Source organism: Pelophylax lessonae, assembly GCF_965119305.1.
Source record: "Pelophylax lessonae genome assembly, chromosome: 6".
In the NCBI taxonomy this organism is placed as follows: domain Eukaryota; kingdom Metazoa; phylum Chordata; class Amphibia; order Anura; family Ranidae; genus Pelophylax; species Pelophylax lessonae.
In genome coordinates, this window is record NC_138773.1 from 12238872 (window position 1) to 12258588 (window position 19717).

At 48.0% G+C, this 19717-nt stretch overlaps 1 protein-coding gene across 1 annotated transcript in view; it reads right to left on the minus strand.

Moving 5' to 3' along the window:
• Positions 1 to 19717, minus strand: part of LOC309558406 (uncharacterized protein) — a gene marked incomplete at both ends in the record, with an annotated part of 107411 nt that overhangs the window by 26543 nt on the left and 61151 nt on the right. Inside the window, one exon of the mRNA XM_082261480.1 lies at positions 6507 to 6931. Within this exon, the coding sequence (XP_082117606.1) occupies positions 6507 to 6931 (425 nt within the window). The remainder of the gene's footprint in view (positions 1 to 6506; positions 6932 to 19717) is intronic.

Consider the following 19717-nt stretch of genomic DNA (forward strand, 5'->3'; position numbering starts at 1 on the left):
GTGAGTGCGCAGCACCGGCGGCTCACTCCCGCTGTGATTCTACACAGTGGGAGCCGATCAGCGGGACCTGCGGACTCGATGTCTGCCGGCACCCGCTGATCGCTCCATACACAGGCAGAACAGCAATCTGTCTATGTAAACAAGGCAGATTGCCATTCTGACAGTAGGGAAGGCACGGATCCTGTGTTCCTGCAAAGCAGGGACATGGATCCATGCCTTTACATAGTAAAAGCACCTCCTACACTGTACACAAGCACTGGTTAGGCACATAGTTAACCCTTTGCTTGCCCCTGATGTTAACCCCATTCCCTGCCAGTGTCATTAGTACAGTGACAGTGCATATTTTTAGCACTGATCACTGTATTAGGGTCACTGGTTCCCAAAAAAAGTGTCAAAAATGTCAGTTAGGGGTCCGATTTGTCCGCTGCAATGTCGCAGTCCCGCTATAAGTCACTGATCGCCACCATTACTAGTAAAAAAAATAAATAAATGCAAATTCCAAAAACATATCCCATCGTTTGTAGACGCTATGATGTTCACGTAAACCAATCAATATACGCTTATTGGGATTTTATTTACCAAAAATATGTAGCAGAATACATATTGGCCTACATTTTTTGAAGAAATTTGATTTTCTACATTTTTTTATTGGATATGTCTTATAGCAGAAAGTAAAAAAAATATTGTTTACTTTTCAAAATTGTCGGTACAGTGAGGGAAAAAAGTATTTGATCCCCTGCTGATCTTGTCTGTTTGCCCACTGACAAAGAAATGATCAGTCTATAATTTTATTGGTTGGTTTATTCTACCAGTGAGAGACAGAATAACAACAAAAATATCCAGAAAAACGCATTTCAAAAAAGTTATAAATTGATTAGCATTTTAATAAGTGAAATAAGTATTTGATCCCTTCGCCAAACACGACTTAGTAGTTGGTGGAGAAACCCTTGTTGACAATCACAGAGGTCAGACGTTTCTTGTAGTTGGCCTCCAGGTTTGCACACATCTCAGGAGGGATTTTGTCTCATTCCTCTTTGCAGATTCTCTCCAAGTCATTAAGATTTTGAGGGTGACGTTTGGTGACTCGAACCTTCAGCTCCCTCCACATATTTTCTATAGGATTAAGGTCTGGAGACTGGCTAGCCCACTCCAGGACCTTAATGTGCTTCTTCCTGAGCAACTCATTTGTTGCCTTACCTGTGTGTTTTGTGTCATTGTCATGCTGGAATACCCATGTATGACGCATTTCCAATGCACTGGCTGAGGGAAGGAGGTTCTCACCCAAGATCTGATGGTCCCGTCCATCGGGCCTTTGATGCGGTGAAGTTGTCCTGTCCCCTTAGCAAAAAAACACCCCCCAAAGCATAATATTTCCACCTTCATGTTTGGATTGGTGTTCTTGGGGTCATAGGCAGCGTTCCTCTTCCTCCAAACACGGCGAGTTGAGTTGATGCCAAAGAGCTCGATCTCATCTGACCACAACACTTTCACCCAGTTCTCCTCTGAATCATTCAGATGTTCATTGAAAACTTCAGATGGGCTGTACATGTGATTTCCTGAGCAGGAGGACCTTGCAGGAGATGCAGGATCTCAGTCCTTCACAGTGTAGTGTGTTACCAATTGTTTTCTTGGTGACTATGGTCCCAGCTGCCTTGAGATCATTGACAAGATTCTCCCGTGTAGTTCTGGGCTGATTCTTCACCGTTCTCATGATCATTGAAACTCCACGAGGTGAGATCTTCCATGGAGCCCCAGACCGAGGGAGATTGACAGTTATTTTGTGTTTCTTCCATTTGCGAATAATCGCACCAACTGTTGTCACCCTCTCACCAAGCTGCTTGGCAATGGTTTTGTAGCCCATTCCAGCCTTGTGTAGGTCTACAATCGTGTCCCCGACATCCTGGGACAGCTCTTTGGTCTTGGCCATGGTGGAGAGATTGGAATCTGATTTATTGCTTGCTTCTGTGGACAGGTGTCTATTATACAGGTAACAAGCTGAGATTAGGAGCACTCCCTTTAAGAGAGTCCTCCTAATCTTAGCTTGCTACCTGTATAGAAGAGACCTGGGAGCCAGAAATCTCGCTGATTGGTAGCGGATCAAATACTTATTTCACTCAATAAAATGCAAATCAGTTTATAACTTTTTTGAAATGCGTTTTTCTGGATGTTTTTGTTGTTATTCCGTCTCTCACTGTTAACCGCTTGCTGACCGCTGCATGACTATTTACTGCGGCAGTCAGCCCCGTACAGGCAAAACGATGTAGGGCCGTCTCTCTCCCGGTGAAAAGCCGTCTGTCATTCTCCCTGGTGTAACTGCAGAGACTGTACGATCCTGCTATGTAGGATCGTATGTCTCTGTGGTTACATCACAAGCCACGCCTCTTTACAGTTACAATCACCCCCCCTAGGGACACACTTAACCCCTTGATCACTAATAAAGTTAACCCCTTCCCTGCCAGTGTCATTTTTACAGTAACAGTGCATATGTATAGCACTGATTACTGTAGTAATGTCACTGGTCCCCCCAAAAGTGTCAAAAATGTCAGTCAGGGGTCCGACCTGTCTGCCACAATGTCGCAGTCCCGCAAAAAAATCGCAGATTGTCGCCATTACTAGTTAAAAAAAAAAAACAATAAAAATGACAAAAATCTTTCCTGTAGTTAGTAGCTGCGATAACTTTTGCGCAAACCAATCAAAATACACTTTTTGCGATTTTTTTTTTACCAAAAATATGTAGCAGAAAATGAATTGGCCTAAAATGTTAAAAAAAATTTGATTTTTACATTTTTTTGGGGGGGAATTTCATATAAAAAAAATTTGAAAAATATTGTTATTTTTTCAAAATTGTCGCTCTTTTTTTGTTTATAGCGCAAAAAGTAAAAATCGCACAGGTGATCAAATACCACCAAAAGAAAGCTCTGTTTGTGGGAACGAAAGGACGTCAATTTTATTTAGGTACAGCGTTGCACAACCACGCAATTGTCTGTTAAAGTCACACAGTGCCAAATTGCAAAATAAGCCCTGGTCTTTGAGCAGGAAAATCCTCCGGAGCTTAAGTGGTTAAAATAAACCTATCTTTTAAAATTATAGACTGATCATTTATTTGTCTAACGTACAAAATTAGCAGGGGATCAAATACTTTTTCCTCCTCACTCTAGTTTTTTGTTTATAGCGCAAACAATAAAAGCCGCAGAGGTGATAAAATACCACCAAAAAAAAAAGCTCTATTTGTGGGGGGGAAAAAAAAGGACATCAATTTTATTTGGGTACAGCGTTGCACGACCGCGCAATTGTCAATTAAAGTAATGCAGTGCCGTATGGCAAAAAATGGCCTGGTCAGGAAGAGGGGTAAATCTTCCGGAGGTCAAGTGGTTAACCACTTGCCGACCAGTCACTGGGACTGAATGCGGCAAAGTGGCTCGATTGCGTCCAGCGACGTAGACCTACGTCGCTGGACTCCTCCCCTTGTGGGCGGCGCTCGCGTGCCACTGAAGGCTCACTCCCACTGTATTCAGTCACAGCGGGAGTCAGGCCAGGGGAGGAGAGGCGGCGATCGCCGCTGCTCTTCCCCGATCGTCGGGGATCGAGCCTGGAGATCCGCCCGCTTGTGTAAACAGAGCGGGCGGATCTCCTAAGTGACAGGCAGGGACAGATTGCAGTGTTCAGCATAGCTCAACCTACGATCTGTCCTTGTGTCACTCAGTCCCCTCCCCCCACACACGTTAGTAAGCACCAGGCATACATTAACCCCTCCCTCTCCAATAAAATTAACCCCTTCCCTGCCAGTGTCATTTTTACAGTAACAGTGCATATTTATAGCACTGATTACTGCAGTAATGTCACTGGTACCCCCAAAAGTGTCAAAAAAGTCAGTCAAGGGTCCGATCTGTCTGCCGCAATGTCGCAGTCCCGCAAAAAAAAAAATCGCAGATCACCGCCATTACTCGTTAAAAAAAAAACACCAAAAATGACAGAAATCTTTCCCTTAGTTAGTAAACGCAATAACTTTTGCGCAAACCAATCAAAATACGCTTATTGTGATTTTTTTTTACCAAACATAGGTAGCAGAAAACAAATTGGCCAAAAATTTAAAAAAATTTTGATTTTTACATTTTTTTGGGGGGGAATTTCATATAAAAAATGTGAAAAATATTGTTATATTTTCGAAATTTACGCTCTTTTTTTGTTTATAGCGCAAAAAGTAAAAATCGCATAGGTGATCAAATACCACCAAAAGAAAGCTCTGTTTGTGGGAAAAAAAGGACGTAAATTTTGTTTGGGTACAGCATCGCACGACCGCGCAATTGTCAGTTAAAATCACACAGCGCCGAATCTCAAAAAGTGGCCTGGACATAAGACAGCAAAATCCTCCGGTGGTAAAGTGGTTAAACTGTAGCAGCGCTCTTCAAACTGACAGCAATTCTTTCTGTTGTGGTTTACTGCTTTAGGAATAAGACTTTTTAAAAAATAATTTAACAGAAAAAAAAAAAAGAAAAACAGTGCAATTTACTGAAAAATATACCACAAACATGAACAGTAAGATAAATGGGAATAAAGATGAAATGTACTTAAGAAGGTTTCAGCTGGTCTGTGGTTCCAAACGTCCGATTCAATGTATCAGAGTCACTGACCCTCAGGGCTTATTTTCTTAGAGAATGGGTGCAGGCAGGGCCAGGACAAGGGGTGGGCAGGAGGGATGGTTGCCCTGGGCACAGGACTGCTGTTAGAAATCGCGGGGCCCTGTACAGACTACCTGGCAGGGCCCCCCCCAAGAAAATATTAAAGATATATTTAACTAAAATTACAACAAAATCACTATTATCAGACACAAATATAACATAACTCACATAATTCCTGCTGAATCTAGAAAAAAAATGATGTTGAATAAAAATGAGATGAGAAAAATATACAGGCTGGGCAGTTGGAGCTCAGTGATCAGAGAGACAGAGGAAGAGAAACAAAGTTACAAATAAACTCCTGAGCAGAGATAACATTAGAGCCAGTGCTGGGAGGGGGGCCCACACAGGGAGGTTGATTAGTGAGGGAAGACTGTCTCTTTCTCAACAGATAAAAGCTGATAGCAGGGAGAGGGACAGATCAGATTCTGGAGGGAGATTTCTGTATTTGTTGTCCATCACTAATCCCCCTCCCTTTGTGGGCCCTCCTGTGTGCTTGGGCCCCCTACAAGAGGGCTTGTGGTCCCCCCCAATTATTGGCCCTGCCTGGGCGCAATGGTTTATTGCAGGGATGGGGGGCACCTTGACCCTAAACCTAAGGGAGGGGTAGCGCAGTTTGGCATCCTTGCCCTGGGTGCTGGGTGACCTTGTTCCGGCACTGGGTGCAGGAACTCCCCTCTTCCAAGTCATCCCCTGTTTCCGCCCCCTACCCACCTCTAAGCATCGTCCCTTGTATCCACCCCCTCCCTGTACTGCCTCTTTCAGGGGAACAATAGACCCCACCAGCAACAATAGATATCCGTGCTGCCAGCATTAATAGACCCTCCAGAAGCCAACAACAATAGACCCCTCCCTCAACAGTAGATTGCTCCCAACAACAATTGACCACCAGCAACATAAGACCCCCCCCCCAGCAACAATATAGGCCCCTCCCTCAAAAATAGATCTCCCTGCAACAATAGATTCTCTAGAAGCCAAGATTAATACACCCACCAGCAGCCAGCAACAATAGACCCCTCGTTCAACAGTAGATCCCTCCCAGCAAGTATTGACCCACTAGCAACAAAATAACCCCCCTCCCCCACAACAATAGACCCCCCCTCTTCCCAGCAACAATAGATTGCCCAGCAGCCAGCATTAATAGACCCTCCAGAAGCCAACAATAGACCCCTTCCTCAACAGTAGATCGCTCCCAACAACAATTGACCACCAGCAACATAAGACCCCCCCCCCCAGCAACAATATAGACCCCTCCCTCAAAAATAGATCTCCTTGCAACAATAGATCCTCTAGAAGCCAGGATTAATACTCCCACCAGCAGCCAGCAACAATAGACCCCTTCCTCAACAGTAGATCGCTCCCAACAACAATTGACCACCAGCAACATAAGACCCCCCAGCAAAAATATAGGCCCCTCCCTCAAAAATAGATCTCCCTGCAACAATAGATCCTCTAGAAGCCAGGATTAACACACCCACAAGAAGCCAGCAACAATAGACCCCTCGTTCAACAGTAGATCCCTCTCAGCAAGTATTGACCCACTAGCAACATAATAACCCCCCCTCCCCCACAACAATAGACCCCCCCCCCCATCTTCCCAGCAACAATAGATTGCCCAGCAGCTAACATTCATTGGACCCTTCAGCACACCTCACTACCCATACATTTAGTGCTGGAGGTGCTGGCACTGCGTGCCACCACGTTCCCAGTGAACTATGTGTGTGTCATTTCCATGGAAAGTCTGATGGAGTCTTTCTCAAACGTTCCTCGTACTGCTGACATAAAGCTGGAATATTACAATATTGCACAAAATGTCCAACTCCTATTTGCCTCTTCCTCCTTTCTTTCTCGCTCTCTTCTTTCACGTTCTGTTTTTTCTCGCTCTCTTCTTTCACGTTCTGTTTTTTCTCGCTCTCTTCTTTCACGTTCTGTTTTTTCTCGCTCTCTTCTTTGGCGTTCTGTTTTTTCTCGCTCTTGAAGTTGGATCTGATGGATGTAGTTGAGCAGAAATTTCTTCCTCTCTATCCATTCTCTCTTCGGGTTTCTTGGCTCTTCCAGGCGGAATCTGACTTTCCTCAAGGCGCTGTCTATCACCATCAGGATGTCGGTGGTTTTTCCCAAGGTCTTTATGTGGCTCTCTGGTGTGTAATTCTCGATGGAGATCACCGTCTCTGCCCCCATGTGTCTAAATATTTTCTCAATTTCCATGTAGTCTGCATTCGTTTTATTCGTGAGGACAATAATGGGAAATATACCTGAAGAAGAAGAAGAAGAAGAAGAAGAATGCAGTGAGCATCTCAGAGTTTGTTGGTTTACCTCCCTACCCTGGCTGTCTGCTGTATTCCTGCCCCCAAGGTGTCTAACAGATAAAGTGGCCTACTACATGTTGGAAATGTTTATAAATTTAGCCAGGGCCTACCATACTATGCAACCTAACTTTTTATTTTTCCATGGGGGCAGGGGAGGACTGGGCCAGGGGGGCAATTGCCCCCCGGGCCATTTTGATGCCTCATAAAAAGACTGCACTGCTTCTGTCACAGACATGCCTAAAGGATTCCTGGTGAAGAGAAGTAAAAAGTCCCCACTGCTGACCCACTGAGTTTGGGTTAAAGACAAGGACAGAATGCAGGCCCCCCCCCCCAGCATGGATGGTGTAAACTGTGTCTGAACAGAGGCCAGTTCCATGTACCACTGGAGACTCTTCTCCCCCAGCCAGCCAAGATCAAGCTGTCCAAGCTCCCCCCAACTGCCCCCTGCTGGCCAGGTCAGGAACTCGTATTTGGCCGGGGAGTAGAGAGTACCTGGAGTGGAGCTTCAGCCTGGAATGGGGGTCAGGAGGAGTCCAGGAAGAGGGATAGAGTGAGCAATGCCGATTCGCTGCACCATGGGCTTCTGGTTTGTACTTGCCCTCTGGGCCAAAGGTTGCCCCAGTCAGCCCCTGCATGGGGGGGGGGGGGGGGGGCTGGACCTTCTCTTTATCTGCTTGCCGACCAGCCGCTGTACTATTACAGCAGCAGGCCGTCTCTTTCCCGTGAAACGACGTATCAGTATGTCGCTTTGTGGGACCGCTAGTGGGAGCGTGCACCCATCCACCATAGGGGAAGCTAATCAGTGGGTCCGATGGCCGCGATTGCTGCCGGGCACCCGTGATCGCTCCCTGTGGAGCAGAGGCATAACTAGAACCTTCAGGGCCCCGGTGCAAGAAATCATGAAGGGCCCCTCGGAAGATGGAAGCCCTCTCAGTGGTTACAACGCAATGCTACAGGTCTTCCTTTTGAGGCAAGTCTCTCATAATGTGCTGGTATTTGATGCATACTAGTAAGGTATGTTATGTTTGTGTCGGCTAATAAGAATTTTAGTGTATTTTTAGTGAAAAAATCGTTTTGATATTTTTTGGAGGGAAGAGGGGTGTCAGGTAGGCTGTACGGGGCCCCCTGATTTCTAACAGCATCCCTGGTGTCACTAAAATAGGATCTTCACAAGGGGATAAGTTACCGGTCATTTTCACACAGTTGTCCAAAAATGTTTTCACTTTCTCCATTTCTTCATCTTTTATCTGTTGTCTGGCACTGGAAAGGAGAAGAAGAACGTCATATATATCCATGTACAATGGGTAAGAATTTTTAGGACCCATTCACACCTTTATGCATGCAATAACGTGCGTTTATTTTATTTGAGCTAAAAAAAGTTTTTATAAAATATAAGCTGGTGGCTAAAAGTGCTGCACATTGCAGAGGCTATGACTAGGGATGCCACTTTTTCTTCAAGCCAAACCCCGAACACTATAGCGGTGCACAGTGAATTTATTTATTTTTTAATATACACTATAGGATTGTAACAGACCTTGGACACCTTTGGGAACTCCTAGGAGAATAGTAATGCAGCACACATACAGTGCATCCGGAAAGTATTCACAGAGCTTCACTTTTTCCACATTTTGTTATGTTACAGCCTTATTCCAAAATGGAATACATTCATTATTTTGCTCAAAATTCTACAAATAATACCCCAAAATGACAACGTGAAAGAAGTTTGTTTGAAATCTTTGCAAATTTATAAAAAAAAAAAAAAAACTAAAAAAAAAAAAAACATGTACATATAGTAAGTATTCACAGCCTTTGCTCAATACTTTGGTGAAGCTCCTTTGGCACCAATTACAGCCTCCAGTCTTTTTGAGTATGATGCTACAAGCTTGGCACTCCTATTTTTGGGCAGTTTCTCCCATTCTTCTTTGCAGGACCTCTCAAGCTCCATCAGGTTGGATGGGGATCGTTGGTGCACAGCCATTTACTGATCTTTCCAGATGTTCAATCGGGTTTAAGTCTGGGCCAGTGGTGTTTTTTGGTTTTGCGCTGCCCTAGGCAAGACAAAAATTGGGCGCCCCCCCTCCTCCTTCCTATGTAAATTTGCCCCACTCCTTTCTTTTTAACGGATGTGATTCCCTCCAAAATTTAGGGACTCCAAGAGGGGGGTGAGAGGAGATGAGAGAGAGAGAGAGAGAGAGAGGGATGAGAGAGAGAGAGGGGATGAGAGAGAGAGACAGAGGGGGGATGAGAGAGAGAGAGAGGGGGGATGAGAGAGAGAGGGGGGATGAGAGAGAGAGAGACAGAGGGGGGATGAGAGAGAGAGAGAGGGGGGATGAGAGAGAGAGAGAGGGGATGAGAGAGAGAGACAGAGGGGGGATGAGAGAGAGAGAGAGAGGGGGGATGAGAGAGAGAGGGGGGATGAGAGAGAGAGAGAGAGGGGATGAGAGAGAGAGAGAGAGAGAGAGAGGATGAGAGAGAGAGAGAGAGAGAGGGGGTGAGAGAGAGAGAGAGAGAGAGGGGGGATGAGAGAGAGAGAGGGGGGGTATGAGAGAGAGAGGATATGAGAGAGAGAGAGAGAGAGAGAGAGAGGGGATGAGAGAGAGAGAGAGAGAGAGAGAGAGAGAGAGAGAGGATGCGAGAGAGAGGGGATGAGAGAGAGAGAGGGGATGAGAGAGAGAGAGGGGGGGATGAGAGAGAGAGGGGGGGATGAGAGAGAGAGAGAGAGAGAGAGAGGGGGGGATGAGAGGGAGAGAGAGAGAGGGGATGAAAGAGAGAGAGAGAGAGAGAGAGAGAGAGAGGGGGGGGATGAGAGAGAGAGAGAGAGAGAGAGAGAGAGAGAGAGAGAGAGAGAGAGGGGATGAGAGAGAGAGGGGGGATGAGAGAGAGAGAGAGAGAGAGAGAGGGGGTGAGAGAGAGAGAGAGAGGGGGGTGAGAGAGAGAGAGAGAGGGGGGTGAGAGAGAGAGGTGGGGGATGAGAGAGAGAGAGAGAGAGAGAGAGAGGGGATAAGAGAGAGAGAGAGGGGGGATGAGAGAGAGAGAGAGAGGGGATGAGAGAGAGAGGATGCGAGAGAGAGGGGATGAGAGAGAGAGAGATAGAGATGGGGGGTGAGAGAGAGAGAGAGATGGGGGGTGAGAGAGAGAGAGAGAGAGAGAGAGAGAGGGGGGAATGAGAGAGGGAGAGGGAGAGAGAGGGGGATGAGAGAGAGAGAGAAAGAGAGAGGGGGGGTGAGTGAGTGAGAGAGAGAGGAAGGGGGGTGAGAGGGAGAGGCGGCTCTAGCAACCAGTGGCCAAAAGAGTCTCAGGTGGAGGAGGGGAGGGTTGCGTCTTTTTTGCTGCACCCCTGCAAAGTGCCGCCCTAGGCCTGGGCCTTGTCAGCCTAGGCCAAAATACAGCACTGGTCTGGGCTCTGGCTGGGCAACTCAAGGACATTCTCAGAGTTGTCCCGTAGCCACTCCTTTGTTATCTTGGCTGTGTGCTTAGGGTCGTTGTCCTGTTGGAAGAAGAACCTTTGCCTCAGTCTGAGGTCCAGAGCGCTCTGGAGCAATTTTCATGAAGGATGTCTCTGTACATTGCTGCATTTATCTTTCCCTCGATCCTGACTAGTCTCAGAGTTCCTGCAACTGAAAAACATCCCCACAGCATGATGCTTCCACCAACATGCTTCACGGTAGGGAAGGTATTGGTGATGACTGGTTTCCTCCAGACATGACGCTTGCCATTCAGGCGAAAGAGTTCAATCCTTGTTTATTCAGACCAGAGAGTTTTGTTTCTCATGGTCTGAGAGTCCTTCAGGTGCCTTTTGGTAAACTCCAGGCAGGTTGTCATGTGCCTTTTACTGAGGAGTGGCTTCCACCTGGTCAGACTACTATACAGACCTGATTGGTGGATTGCTGCAGAGATGGTTGTTCTTCTGAAAGGTTCTCCTCTCTCCACAGAGAAATGCTGTAGCTCTGTCAGAGTGACCATTGGGTTCTTGGTCACCTCCCTGACTAAGGCCCTTCTCCACCCCATTGCACAGTTTGGCCAGACGGCCAACTCTAGGAAAAGTCCTGGTGGTTACAAACTTCTTCTATTACTGATGATGGAGGCCACTGTCATTTTTCTGCATCCTTCCCCAGATCTGTGCTTCCATACAATCCAGTCTCTGAGGTCTACAGACAATTCCTTGGACTTCATGGCTTGGTTTGTGCTCTGACATGCACTGTTTACTGCGGGATCTTATATAGACAGGTGTGTGCCTTTCCAAATCATGTGTAATCAACTGAATTTACCACAGGTGGACTCCAATCAAGTTGCAGAAGCATCTCAAGGATGATGAGTGGAAACCGCATGCTCCTGAGCTCAATTTTGAGCATCATGGCAAAGCCTGTGGATACCTATGTACATGGGATTTTTTTTATTTTTATTTTGAATAAATTTGCAAAGATTTCAAACAAAATTCTTTCACGTTGTCATCATGGGGTATTGTTCATAGAATTTTGGGGGAAAATAATGAATTTAATATATTTTGGAATAGGGCTGTAACATAAGAAAATGTGGAAAAATTGAAGCACTGTGAATACTTTCAGAATGCACTGTAGTGCCCTCTCTCCCTCCTGTCAAGCCTTGTTCTGAGCCACATTCCTGTCTGAGTAATGTGTCTGACACATGATTCAAAACCCAGATTGTCTGGGTGAATCCCAGACAGGTGGCAACCCTAGCTATGACACCCTGTATCTGGTATAGGAGAATGCACTATAGGCACAAATGTGTGGCCCCTGGAGCTGCTTCTAATCACAGCCTTGAAGGCATTTCAGGAGTGGCCACTTCTCAAAGCTCAGTTAACCACTTGCAACTGTGCGCCAGATCACATGTATATACTGTAAATCATGGGTGTCCAACCTTTCGGCTTCTCTCAGCCACATTGAGTGTAGAGAAATCTTCTCGGGCCGCATATAAAATATATGCTATAGTTAAGGTATATAAGTAATAAAATGCCGCCCCCCCCCGCACTAATTTAACACAACTAGTGGATGATCCCCTCCAAGGCAGCCTCTGTGGCCATGCCCCCGACTCAACTTCCTTCCTCCCCAGCAAAAAAAAAAATTGTTAGGGGGCAGTGGGCCGCATTGCCTGCGGTTCCGGGCCGCATGCGGCCCCCGGGCCGCAGGTTGGACATGCCTGCTGTAAATCATGTATCTTATATGTACACCATGTATTATATCATCTATCCTGTATGTATACAATGTATTATATAAAGCAGGGGTCCTCAAACTTTTTAAACAGGGGGCCAGTTCACGGTCCCTCAGACGTGCCCCCTTCAATGCAGAGACCAGCGTGCCCCCTTTCAATGCAGAGACCAGCGTGCCCCCTTTCAATGCAGAGACCAGCGTGCCCCTTTCAATGCAGAGACCAGCGTGCACCCTTTCAATGCAGAGAACATCATGCCCCCTTTCAATGCAGAGACCAGCGTGCCCCCTTCAATGCAGAGACCAGTGTGCCCCCTTCAATGCAGAGACCATTGTGCCCCCTTTCAATGCAGAGACCATCGTGCCCCCTTTCAATGCAGAGACCATCGTGCCCCCTTTCAATGCAGAGACCATCGTGCCCCCTTTCAATGCAGAGACCATTGTGCCCCCTTTCAATGCAGAGACCATTGTGCCCCCTTCAATGCAGAGACCATTGTTCCCCCTTCAATGCAGAGACCAGCGTGCCCCCTTTCAATGCAGAGACCAGTGTGCCCCCTTCAATGCAGAGACCAGCGTGCCCCCTTTCAATGCAGAGACCAGCGTGCCCCCTTCAATGCAGAGACCAGCGTGCCCCCTTTCAATGCAGAGACCATCATGCCCCCTTTCAATGCAGAGACCATCGTGCCCCCTTTCAATGCAGAGACCATTGTGCACCCTTTCAATGCAGAGACCATCGTGCCCCCTTCAATGCAGAGACCATAGTGCCGTGCCATGCCCCCTTCAATGCAGAGACCCTCATGCCGTGGCCCACCTTCAATGCAGAGAGACCAGTCAGTGCACTTACTTCAGCAGCGGCGGCTTCTCCTCAGTCCCCCGGCATCTCCTCGAGTCCTCCCCCATCCTCCTCGGCCAATGGCATGAGCTCGCCTTTTGGCCAATCAAGAAGCGGGTCTCGGACCCGCTTCTTGATTGGCCAGGAGGAGGATCCGTGTGACAATAGCAAATTTTCATTCACTATTGTCACACAAATGGGTGGGCTAGGGTGCAGTGCTCTGCACCCCGGGTCCACCCTTTTCTGAAGCCTCTGGCTCTAATTAGGTGATTCATGAAAAAAAAAAAACATGAATGATACATCTCGGCGGGCCGGGTTCAGGACCCTGGCGGGCTGCATGTGGCCCACAGGCCATAGTTTGAGGACCCCTGATATAAAGGATCCTCTATGTATACAATGTATTATATCATGTATCCTGTATGGATACAATGTATTATATAATGGATTCTCTATGTATACAATGTATTATATAATAAATCCTGTATGTATACAATGTAGTATATAATGTATTTTGTATGTATACAATATATTATATAATGGATCTTATATGAATACAATGTATTATAGAATGGAATGTGTATGTATGCAATGTATTATATTTTGTATCTACTGCAATGCAATATATCTTTTTCTCCACTCAAGAGGAGAAAACAACACGGGGCTGGCTGTTAGTGACTAATCTCTGTAATAACCAATCAGAAGCTATCACAGTGATCAGGTGATTGGGAACCAGGGCCCCCTTGTTAGTACAAGACCTGGAGCTCTTGGAGAGATAACACAAACACAGAGATGCATATTTGCTGCCCCACGGATAGAGACCCACTTAGTTGAGGCTGCATATATGTGTACACTTGTTAGGAAGAGGTTAAACACTACAAACATATGCTTATCCCCAGTTCCAACTGTACCACCATCAAATACACCATCAAACCAGCCCCCCCCAACTTCCGGTTCCGGCGCCCATGTAGAAGGCAGCGCGGGACATCGGCTCCAGGGAATATCGGCTCAATAACCGGCAAACTCGCCCCTCTGAGCCCGCATACGCTGCTCTACTCCAGCCTGTGACCCGGGGACCCGGCGGCGATGGACCGCTACTTACAGCACGGCGGCGCTCCACCAGCTGCACAACTCAAGACCACGGCTTCTACTGCGGCCTACACCGAGGCGGACATGGCGGACGCCGCCCCTCCTCCAGCAACAACAGCGCCACAAGGCCAGACTATTACACCCATCCCTGAGGCCCAAATATCCTCCTTGGCTCAGGCTGTGGCCACCCTGCTGTCACCCACGATCAAGGCTGCAGTGGACACAGCAATCTCTGAGGGGATCGCTCAGATCCGGAAAGACATAGGAGAACATGCTCAACGGCTGACCGAGATAGAGCACAGGATGTCCGACCTGGAGGATGAGCTACAGGGTTCCTTTGCGATGGACCAGCAGGCCAGGCAGACTCAGAGGTACCTCCTAGACAAAGTGGACGATCTGGAGAACAGATCTAGGAGAAATAATCACCGGATCATTGGGCTGCCGGAAACCTATGGAGTGGACACTCTGTGTGAAATCGCCTCGGCGCGCCTTCCTGCGGCTCTGGGGATCCAGTCACCATGCTCTGTTGAACGCGCCCATCGCCTGGGAGCCCCCTCCAATGACAGACGCACCCCGCGATCGATCATAGTGCGATACCTAAACTATATGGACCGGCAAAATATACTAAAGTCATTCCGCAACTCCAAAGCCCTACAAGTCGACGGCCATAAGCTGCTGATATTCGCAGACTACTCCCAGGAGGTTTCCCAACGCAGGAAGGCCTTCCAACCGATTTGCCAGGCCCTCACAAATCCATAAAGTTCACACTGGCATACCCAGCCATTTTGCGCCTAGCGGATCTATCCGGAGAACAGAAATCCTTCTCTGTACCCAAAGAGGCCTATCATTTTCTGCAGCGACACTTCAACATCGCTCTGGACCCTCCATCTACGCCATCTCCCCAACGCCCCCAGGGGGCCAGGGGACAACAAAGCCCCAGGAAAGATCCTGCCAAAAAACAGCGAGTGAATGGCCCCTCTTACCGCCACAGGCCGCGCTGATTTTCTACCTGCTGCCAGTTTGTTTGTCTCACCTTTTACCCTGACAGACCCGTTCTGTGCATATCCTGTGTTTCCCAACGATCGTATCTCAGCCCGGTACATGGTAACTATATGTATGCAAATATGTTTCTCATTGATTTCATTTTTATTACCATACGCAGTGTCACATGTTATGCACTCTGAATGTTGTGGGTATACAGCCCCCTAAGGGCTTCTTTGTTAATTGCGTTTAATGTTGCTATTGTATTATATGCTCAGGTCCGGCCTGCCTGCATGGAACACTCTGTGCACGCCGGTCGCCGCACCTACACAGCTTTGCCTCTCCAGTGGTATGCGACCTCATAACAGTGACGGGGACTCAGTTTTAGTCTCAAGCAGCGTCGCTCGGATGCTACACTCTAAGAACCAGCTGCGGGGGCATACTTTACTGGACCTGGTAACGCTGTCCAATGCGTGAGCGCACTCACATGAGGAAAAAAGTGAAGTTCCACACCTACATCTCATGTTCTTCCCCAGGTACTTCCCCGGCCTCAGTTGGGCCTATCTCTCTATCCTTCCCTGCACCCCCGGCACCTACTTCCTGCTATTTCCAGCTGGACGTTACAGAATGCCCTACACGTATGCTACCACGGGACATGGCCTCAAGGGCGCCCCCACTAACAGTCCCTAATCCTCACATGTCACCACTCCCGTGGGACCCTACATGAGTATCATATCATGGAATGTTAAGGGCCTTAGATCACCTAACAAGCGGATGGCAGTTCTCAGACACCTGAAGCGTCTGAAGGCTGACATTGCGATTTTACAGGAAACACACCTGGAAGCAAAGGACTTCCATCGTATGCGCAAGTTGTGGGTGGGACAGGTTTACGGTTCTCCGGCGGTGAAGGGCAAGGCAGGCGTCCTCATACTTATACACAAAAATCTACAGGTTGCTCTTAAACAGACAGTGACAGACGCGGCGGGTCGCATCGCGGTGCTACATATAGACACGGCGCAACAAGAATGGGTAATAGCGGGTATCTACGCTCCAAACACGCCCTCGTCGCCGTTCTTTCAATCGCTGGCCCAAACATTGGCACCATACCTCCATCTCCCGCTTCTAGTAGCGGGAGATTTCAACCAACGTATGCACCCTGCTGAGGACAGGTCCTTGGCTTCAAGGGCGCTCCAGAACCCAACTTCGCGCCATTCCTCACTTTTGCGGGACTTTGCGGACAGCATACAACTTTCCGATGTGTGGCGTCTGCATAACCCTGATGGTAAGGAATACTCCTTTTATTCTCACCCTCACCAAACGCTCACCAGAATTGACTACATATTTGCAAATGCTAACCTACTCTCATATGTGTTATCTCCCCTCATACATGACATTGCAATATCTGACCATGCTCCGGTTTCAGTTACCATTACTTTCTACAACTCCACTCCTGCTGCGAAATGCTGGCGCTTTCCCTCATACCTCACCAGGGACCCAGGGGTCTCCTCTCCTGAAAATAGAGACCGTTGGCGGTCTGCAAAGGCAACCTTTGATGAGTGGGCTGAGAAGAGGGAACAGCTATATAGATCCCACCAGGAATGGAAGTTCCATTGCTATGGAAACAAACCGGGAAAGCTACTGGCCTCTTTGTGCCGAGGTCCCTTCACCCCAACACAGGTGTCCGCTCTCAGGGACGCCGAGAGCCAACTAGTGAACGACCCAAAAGACATTAATAGGGTATTTGCACAGTTCTACTAAAACTTATACAGTCATGACCCAATGGATGAGAGGATGGATTCTGAGTGGCTCACCATGGTCTGCCTTCCTACGCTTACCTCGGACCAACTATCGCAGCTTAATGCCCCACCGACACTGGATGAATTAACCACAGCCATCAAATCGCTGTCACCGGGGAAATCTCCTGGTCCCGACGGGTATACACCTGAATTTTATAAACTAGCGATAGACTCGGTGGCACCGACACTACTGTCTGTCTTTAATCACATACTAGATGGCCACCCCTATCTCCCTATGGGTTACCAAGCACACATCAAACTGATCTATAAAAAAAGGGAAGGACCCATTAGACCCAGGTTCCTATAGGCCAATCTCGCTACTTAATGTGGATTCCAAATTGCTATCCAAATTAATGGCAGACAGACTAGCATCCATCATGCCCTCACTTATTCATCCCGCACAGGCGGGGTTCACGAAGGGAAGATCGGCGACCTCCAACATTAGGAAGGTATTACTCGCACTAGAAATGTCCAAATCAGACCCGAGCACAGACGCAGCGATCATACCCCTCGACGCCGAAAAAGCTTTCGACAACGTGAATATCCAATGGTTGGATCGTGTACTTACCCAGGTAGGCTGTTCCGGTAAATTTCTGCACTTGATCCGCATGATGTACGCTTCCCCGGAGGCGCAGGTGATGATAGCGGGACATACATCTCCATCTTTTCGCCTTTTTAAAAGGGACAAGACAGGGTTGCCCGCTTTCCCCCCTGCTGTTTAATTTGGCACTGGAACCGCTGTCCAGGGCCCTATTGACACACCCAGACCTGCAGGGCATTAGGGTGGGCACCAAAGAACTTCGCACCGCCATGTTCGCGGATGACGTCCTTATATTCACGTCGAACCCGGGCCGGGATATACCCCTAATACAATCTATTTTTGCGCACTACCGCCTGTGCTCGGGTCTGCGCATCAACTTTAATAAAAGTGAAATCCTGCCCCTTAACACCACTCGCACCCCGTCGTGGGCGACCTCCTCGACTCTACGCGTAGCTACATCATACATTACATACCTTAGGGTCAAAATAGGCTGATTCCCTTCCTCAATTTATCATCTTAACTACACGCCTGTCCTCGAAAAAATGATAGCTGAAATGAAATCATGGGCCAAGCTGCCGCTGTCCTTTTTCGGACGGTGTCACCTTTACAAAATGACTACTTTCCCGAAATTGCTATACCCGCTACAAACCATTCCCTTGCTTTTGAAACACACCAATGTCACCAGGCTCCATAAGGCGCTCTCCTGCTTCCTTTGGAAGGAGAAGAGGCCACGCATCTCACTCAGCAAACTACATCTGCCTAAAAAGGAGGGGGGAGTGGATCTTCCAAACACTAGAATGTACAATGTAGTATGTCTTCTGAGGGGTTGTCTAGACTGGCTCAGCCAGGAATCACGGTATACCAATTGGTCGATAGAATCACAGATGGCTGCCCCTTATGATCTGATAGCGTTGCTGCACTGTGGGAGAGGGGATCTCCCAAGTTCTCTTCGCAACAACATCTTGATTAGGGATACGGTGGCGGCATGGCGAGAAGTGCGGAAGAAGCTGGGGGCCCCTCAGCGGCTGTCTAGGTATCTACACATTCACCGCCACCCCGGGTTCCCACAGGCGCAGCAGCACTCAGTTTATGAGATGTGGTCATCAAAGGGCATCCAGCGGATATCTCAATTGTTTGACATGAGCACGGGCAGACCGCTGGCTTTCTCGTGCTTTGCAGAAACCTACGGTCTCCCCCGCAGTCATTATCTTTACTTTAGGCAATGTGTAAGCTATGTACTGTATCAGGACTGTGCCATACCCCCCCTCAACGTTTCTACCCAACCCTATTGGACTCATGGATACAGCAGAGTAAACACAGGATATCACAGCTGTACAAGCCTCTCAATCAGGAACTCCTAAAGGGGACCTCGGCTTCAGTGGCCAAATCTTGGAATAAGACGCTTAACTCCCCTGACGCACATCGGAAGATCTTGAAAGGATACATTACTACCCGCACGTATGTTTCTAACGAGTTCTGGAGGGAGCAACAATACAAGATCTTACATGGAGCATACCTCCCACACATTCGATGGTCTAAAGACAGCGCCCACCACCACTGCACTTTATGCCAGGAACGTTTCCCATCTCTTCTGCATAAGTTATGGTCCTGTCCCCATATCTCATCTTTCTGGGATAGAGTGACTCGCTATGTGGCAAAACGGACAGGGGTACTACTCCCACGGATATATACCCTCTACTCTTCACCTGCTTAGACAAAGATTCTACTTCACTGTCACAGTCCTCCTGGAAGCTTATGTCCCTTCATAAACCATGGATATGTCGGCCCGCAGGCTGATACTACGTCATTGGCTCTCGGACACTGCCCCCAAAGTCTCAGAACTGTCTACTGCTCTACTGGCTTTGAGGACCACAGAGTCAGTGGGCCTCTCCATAGAGCCACGCCAGCCCCACACAAAATTTGACCGCGAATGGAACTGTCTATCCCCTGTACACCCTCCGGAAGCTGACGGCCAACCAGCTTCCGCCTATGGCTTGAACTAGGGCCCCACCACTACTAACTCAGTGGACAGTTGCGAAGTTGCGGGACCGCACTCGCCCCAGGGGAGTGCCCCCTCTTATCTTATCTGTATAAGCTTTGAACCACTTTGATGCCTACATGAATATTTGGTTATTTAAGTGATAACGGGCTCTTCTGAGTTTATATGCAGGGTTGCTCGTCTACGGACGCCAGTCCTTCTCCCATAGTTCGGCTGATGCAGATTCGGTTCAACTAGTAATCCTTAGTGAGGTGCCCACCATCCATTCATCTCCATCCCCCTCCTCCTCTCCCCTTCCCTCTCCCCCCTTCCTTTCCCCCTTCTTTTTCTCA